Raw genomic sequence first — 7,348 nt, 5'->3', positions numbered from 1 at the left:
TGGGTGGCTCAGTCGTTAGGCATCTGCCTTCAGCTCAGGTCATGATCCCGGGGTCCTGGGATGGAGCCCGGCATCGGGCTCCCTGCTGGGCGGGAAGCCTTCTTCTCCCTCTCCCCACCCCCCTGTTTGTGTTCCTGCTCTCTCTATCTCTCTCTCTCTGTCAAAGAAATAAATAAAATCTTTAAATAAAATAAAAAATAAATAAAAATTATACTTTCTTAAGAAGAGGAGTTAGACTGACCCAAGGTAGGAGAAACAGGTGGACACTCTCAGTTAAGGCTGGAAGGATTGGTCCCATCTGTTGACATCATTTGTGCATTTCAGTACTTACATTTGCATTCTTTTCCTGCTTCCTTTTGCAATAAAGCTTTCTCTGAAGACATGAGTGTCGTTGTTTTCCACAGGGTGGGATGAAGTGTCGCTTCTAATACCTACCTGTGCCAGATCTGATCTCACTGACATTATTTGGTACAAAACTAAATCATTGAAATTCAGATGCAATATCTTAATAGAGATAGATAGGCAGAATAGAGCAGATGATGCCAGTGGAACTGTGGGAGGGACAGAAAAAAGGATGACTGCAGTATCTCCTTCCTGAAGGACCCTTCCTAGGAAATGAGCTTTGTTTGTTCTTTCTCACAGTCTCCTATGTTGGGAAAGATGCCTCAGCTCCTGAAAGATGTCCTCTGTATAATCAAGACATTCCATAAGTATGCCCAGGAGGATGGTGACAAGGCAACACTGACCTGCACAGAGCTGAAACAGCTCATCCAGGGCGAGTTTGGGGACATTCTTCAGGTGAGGTGTTCACAGAGCTGTGGAAATTCTCCCCCACTTACCCTTTCTCCATAATCTATGCAAGATAGGCAGAGGTGATCCCTGCCTGTTTTACATTTAGCTACCAACTCTTGGCACTCACTGATTTTGAACAACTTTTTTCAGTCTCAGCTCCCTACTCTGTGCAATTGCTTAATCAGTCTTACAAAGGAAAATAAGGTTTTCCTCACTGGGGCTATGCTTCAGCAAAGTAGCTGAAGCATATCTCCTCTCATGCCTCTCCTCCATGAGAGGAGTGATGAGCCAGTATACATCAAAATGCAACTCACAGTGATGTAAAACTTCCTTCTTAGCATAGCTCTCTGATGAAAAATGGCATCCAGAATCAACAAATTCTTACTGTTTGGGGAAATTCCACTAGTTCCTGAGGAATAAGTATAAAAAAAAAAGAAGAAGAAGAAGATTCTTGGGAGACATGCAGACACTCAGGGTGCTTGACCACATATAAATAGGCTGATTCCTCACTGTGTTTTCATGCAGCCACGTGCCATTCATGCTGTGGAGAGAAACTTGAACCTTCTGGATATTGACAGCAAGGGCACCATCAGTTTTGATGAATTTGTTCTTGCAATCTTCAACTTGTTGAACCTCTGCTATCTTGATATACAATCATTACTAAAATCAGAACCAAGACAAGTGTCTAAGCCAGAGAAGAAACCAGATGATATGGATCTTCAGGTGACCAGTGGCACTGGCCAGTGGACAGAGCAAACTCCACCAACTCAAGACAGAGTGGTGCCTCCTTCAGGAATGACATCATCAGCTCAGCCCAGCCCTATGGAAAGGGGAGCAGTTGGACACAATGGGGTTGAAAACACCAAGACTTGCAAATTGCCAGTAGAAGCACCTGGGCACAATGACCCTAAGAACCAACACCTAGATGGAGATCAACAAGATGTACCAGCAACAGGAGACAATGGGACTCAACTTGAGACAAATAAGCCAACAGCAGAATCAGAACAGATCAACAGTCCCACAAAGCAGGAGGGACAGGATAAGGAGAGTCCCATGGAGGGAGATAAGCCAGCTAGGGAGCAAAGTGGCACTAAGATACGGGATCGATTTGGAGAACAGGAAGGGAACCTAAGAACCCAAAGTTCTCCACCAGAAAAAACAACACAGAGGGCTTCCAAAGATCAAGAAGTTGCAGCAGAAAAGGGTATTAAGGAACATTCTAAAACACAAGAACTATCGCCGCCAGGAAAATATGAGCCCAGTTCAGAGCACCCTGACCTGCCAAAACAAGCTGCTGTCCAGAAACCATTGCAGACAGAGAAACCAACTGATCCTGAGGATGATGGTAGAACATCTGAGACCCAAAGACAAGGAGAGGATGTCAACAGGACACCACCTGAGACAAAGAATCCAGCTGAACCTGGAGATGACTTTAGAGCATCTGAGACCCAAGAACCACCAGCACAAGACAAAGAACATGAAACAAAAGACCTGCCTGTCCAAGGTGATAGCAGAAATGTTTCGGAAACACCTGATATTAGGGCTGTAAGGAAACAGAGGAGAGGCCCTGAGGCCCATGGAACAGCAGGACAGAAAGAAAATGAGAGAAAAATTCAGATACTAACCCTGGAAGACCAACCACAGGATGGGAAGTATCAGGAACTCCAAGAGTCATCAAAAGAAAGGGATGCTGAAGAAGGTTCTAAAACACAAGAGTTAAGCTCAGAAGGAGGAGATCAGAATCATCCTGAAATTGAAAGAGCAGTCACCCCAGGAGACGAGGCAAGACATGCTAAGGAAAGCACAGCAAAAGCACTTATGAGCAGCAAAAATGCCCCTGCAGCAGAAGGGACACCAGGAGCAAGAGAAAGAACACAGGAATTAGCACCACTTGAGAACCAGTCCGGAGAAGAAAATAAGAGGGTCACCAAGACTCATAACAAGCCAGTCAAGGATGATGATGGTTACCAGGGAGAGGATCCTGAGCCCACAGTCACACAGAATAATGAGGGTTCTTCTGAAATTCCCAACAGCCTGACTCCAGAGGATGGTGATAGCAGCTCAGAGACAACCGACCTGCCTGTGCAAGGGGATTCCCAGAATCAAGTAGACCATCTCAGAGAGTCTGTGGAAAGAAGTCACAATAATAACCCAGACATTGAGAAACATGTAGCACTGGGTGAGGAAAGCAGAACTCAGGAGGCAGTGGTGCTGGCATCCAGAGGAGAGGATAAGCAGCTCACCGAAGAACCAGAATGGGCTGCCAGAAAAGGGTACAGGAGTCCGGGCTCAGGGACAAAAGGCCCAGCTCCAGCTGTGCAACCCAATGGACATCCAGAGGCACAGGAGTCCACAGCAAGAGGTGAAAACAGAAAGTCACTGGAGACAGAGATCCCTGGTACCCTGGAGGCAGACTTCATTGACCTGTTTGCCATAAAGCAGCTTCCAACAAAGGAAGACAGCAGAAAAGAGCTAAAGGTCCAGGGCCCGAGTACCAAAGGAGAGGAAGGTAGAGCACCAGAGACCCAGGAGGCTCCAGTAAGAAATCTGGATGAGGACAATTCAGCATCCCCCAGAACACACCTTGAAAGAGAGGAATCTGCAACATTGGAAGAGGATGAAAGCCCCCAAAAGTTGGCAGAAGTCAATGACCAACAAAATCCAGCCAAGAAAAGATATGATGTTTTAGTTCCCCAGTCCGGCCTTGAAGAGAAGATGCAGACGGACAAAGAGCTTGGTTTTGTGGAGAGGGGTACAGTCTATTCCAGTCCTCTGTACCAGTACCTGCAAGAGAAGATACTGCAACAAATGGGCATGACCCAAGTGGAGCAGCAAAATCAAGCTCAGACAGCTAGATCATCAAGCCCAGAGCTCCTCGACGACCAGTCAAGTGTATCCCTCACGCGTGAGATCTCAGATTGTCCTATCATCTTCAGTGACAGACAAGCATTACAACATTACACCAGGGAACATCTGCCTGATGCAGATCCTGAAGCACAGCAAACATCAGCTCCCCAAGCCTCAGAAGATAAGCAGGGCTATCCTCAGGAAAAGAAACCAGTACTACAAAAGGAGGCAAGCACCAAAAAGCAGTAAATCATTATCACGATCCCAGGAGAAGTTCCAAGGAACTTCATACAGCTCAACATGTCCCAGACTTCTTCCCTCCAGATCACCCTCAAAGCTCACATGCACACATTCAGATGCAAATTGATAATCCTTTAAATTCCCTTCCTAGGGGCACCTGGGTGGTTCAGTCTGCCTTTGGCTCAGGTCATGATCCCAGGGTCCTGGGATCAAGCCCCGGGCTCCCTGCTCAGCAGGGAGTCTGCTTCTCCCTTTGCCCTTCCCCCTTCCCCTGCTCATGCTTGCGTGCTCTCTCTCCTCTCTCTCTCTGAAATAAAAAAATCTTTTTAAAAATTTTAAATTCCCTTCCTAGATTTCTACAAAAGCAAATAAGAAAGTATTCAGCAGTGGGAGCTGCCACCAAAGAAATATCACACCAAACATCCTACCATATGATGCTACTTCTGAGTACCAAAATGGATTTTCTCATGAGACAGTTTTTCACAATTTACCTATCACTAAAAATAGAAAATTTCCTTTCATATCTTTCACAGATGCCGATTTCTTCAATTGATTTGTTGGCTTTTTATAATGTGGCAATAGTGAGTATGAGACTCTGCAATACCACCTTATAATCATAAAACATAATTAACTCATAGATGCAAATTATTGTTTCAGGACATATCCTAACAGAGTTCAAGTTTATCCTTCAAGATAATCTCAGATATCACCATAACTCAAAATAATTATGACTTTCTAGCACCCAATCAGAGTAGATTCATAATTTTTTGCTATTGTCCAGGTGCAACTAAATCTATGCCATAGATTCATTCATTCGTTGATTCATTCAGCAAATTTCTATTAAACCCCACTCCTTACACAGTGTTTTCAGAGTTTCTGACTCAAATAAGCAATCAGAATAATTATGAAGGAGACACAGAATCCAAATCTAATGTATGCTTGATTCCATAAGAAACTCTTATGATCCACTTATAAGATCACATTATAAGTCTACGAAATGTTTACCCATATGGTTTGCTGATAGCATTACATCAAAAGTAGGAAATAAATAACCTCATGATCAATATCTTTTGTTGGCTCTTGCTGTTCCCCTTTATTCTCCATCTAGCCTTGGAGACACTGATCAGAAACAAAAACAATCTTAGGTGATTTGTGGTTATTTTTAAAGACTGTAATTAGGGGCGCCTAGGTGGTGCAGTTCATTAAGCAGCCCATTTTTGGTTTTGGCTCAGGTCCTGATCTCAGGGCTGTGACAGCAAGCCCCACATGGGGCTCTGTGCTGAGTGTGGAGTCTGCCTAGAGCTTCTTTCTCCCATTCCCTCCAGCCCTCCCCCTGCACTCTCTCGCTCTCTAAAATAAATACATAAATCTTTTAATAAATAAATAAATGACTGTAATTAAAGGATGATGCCTCAGAGCTAGTAATAACCCAGAAAAGGAATAAAATAGATATCATAAAATGTTTCCTGAAGCCAAAATGCCCCATCTCCCATTGCATTCTGCCTTTGAGTTTCAATATTATTCCACTTCATTGCACACCTCTTCCAGAATCTAAAATTCTCCTATATATCTCTCCCTCCAACATTTTCAGCTTTTCTCATTCTACCTTTGATATGAATGAATATCCTTATCTAAATATATGTTTTATATATATTTATATTTTTTATATGTTTTATATAACAACATAACATTTCATATGTTTTATATATATGTTTTACATATATATATATAAAATCTCTTTAATGACAAGGAGACATAAGACAACTCACAAAAAAGAAAATTATATACTAGAGCTTAAACTCATCAGCCTTTTTCACAAGCAACTGGCAATATATATCAGGAACCGCAAAAATGACAAAAGTTATAAATAACAAATTTGCAAGAAAAGCTATACAGATATCCAATAAATATATGAAAACCTCACTAGACTTGAAGGAAATGCAAATTAAAAATAGTTTTTTCAGTTACCAAGCTATTAAATGTTATTTGTTTGTTTTTAATAATCACACAGTGATTTCAGTGTGGAGAAACAGAAACTCTGAAATACAGATGACAGGCATATAAATGAGTACAACCTTCCCAGATGGCAATTCAATAAGATTCACAAAAATATTTTTAAATATTTCTCAGATGGCATTATAAGGAAATAATAAGGGATGTATATAAAAGTTCATCTACAAAGATATTAGTCATAGCATATTAAAGACAGCAAAACCCAGAAACAACCTAAATGTTCATCATTACAGGAATTGTTAACTAAATTATGGTCACTGGATACTGTGGAATGCCAAGTCATTAGAAATTATGAGATTATATTATAATTATAGAACTATAAGATTTTATTTAATTAAGTGAGGAAGGATTAATAAAATACTAAGCTTTGAATGATTACAAAGTGGTATATGGAGTATGATCCCACTTAAAGATTAACAGATAACTAGGCAGAGTATTACAACAAAATCTTAACAGCAGTTATCTCTAAGTAGGGTAACTATAAATGACGTTTATTTCCTGATTTGAGATTTTCTTCATTTTCCAAATGTTCTATAATGAAATGCAATACATTTGCAACCAGAAAATAAATGCTATTTTTAATAACTAACTCTAGCCTCAAGAAATAATGTAAAATAGAAAAAAATTTTCAAAGATGTTCACAACATCATTATTCATAATAATGAAAAGTGCAGGAAATCAAATTTTAATAGCCTTTGAAAAGCGTATTTATCCCCTTGATGTCTATTATATAGTCTCTAAAATGTGCGTTTATGAAGCATCTGCACTCATATGGAAAATTCCTTATGTGGAAAAGCATGATACCCATTCTGTGCTTACAACAGGATATCAACTATATATGTGATGAAGAGAAAATACACTTAAGTATTTACAATGTTCATCTCTTAGTGATAGAATTATAAGCGACAGGGACACCTGGGTGGCTCAGTCAGTTAAGCATCTGCCTTCAGCTCAGGTCATGATCCCAGGGTCCTGGGATCGACCCCACATCGGGCTCCTTGCTTAGCCGGGAGCCTGCTTCTCCCTCTGCCTACCGCTCCCCTTGCTTGTGTGCTCTCTCTCTCTGTCAAATAAATTTAAAAATTTTTTTAAATAAATAATAGTTTTTAAACACTCTCTTCACATTCAAGCAACCATCCAATTTTTCTCTCCCTCTTTCTGCCCTCTGTTCTATCCTTACAACAAAGCAATGTTTGTTCTGTCATCCTATAGAAATTCTTCCTTTGAAGATGGCATTGCCCTCTATCTGATAAGACTAGAGACTGCTAACCTCCATGTTTTCAGATCTCTTGTGGCAGTTCATACTGATGACTGCCTCTCACTTCACTGGTCCTTCCCCACCTCTTGTGGATTCCTCTCATCCAGTTCCCTAGACTTTGGGCTCTTTCCAAGGGCTCTTTTTTTCTGGACTTTCTCCCTCTGAGAAACTGTCCTTAGCCCAAGTTACTAGTGTCTC

The 7,348-nt window shown here is 41.2% G+C and overlaps 1 protein-coding gene across 1 annotated transcript; it reads left to right on the top strand.

Moving 5' to 3' along the window:
* The first annotated feature begins 660 nt into the window (after positions 1–660).
* On the top strand, positions 661–3,888 carry TCHHL1 (trichohyalin like 1). The gene is made up of 2 exons (XM_021688104.1): positions 661–798; positions 1,318–3,888. Exons 1-2 carry the CDS (start codon positions 661–663, stop codon positions 3,886–3,888), a joined length of 2,709 nt encoding a protein of 902 aa, XP_021543779.1.
* The last annotated feature ends 3,460 nt before the right edge of the window (positions 3,889–7,348 follow it).

The sequence above is a fragment of the Neomonachus schauinslandi genome, chromosome 4 (genome assembly GCF_002201575.2).
Source record: "Neomonachus schauinslandi chromosome 4, ASM220157v2, whole genome shotgun sequence".
NCBI lineage: Eukaryota > Metazoa > Chordata > Mammalia > Carnivora > Phocidae > Neomonachus > Neomonachus schauinslandi.
Note: the sequence above shows the minus strand (reverse complement) of the source record. Positions and strands in the feature narration are given on the sequence as shown.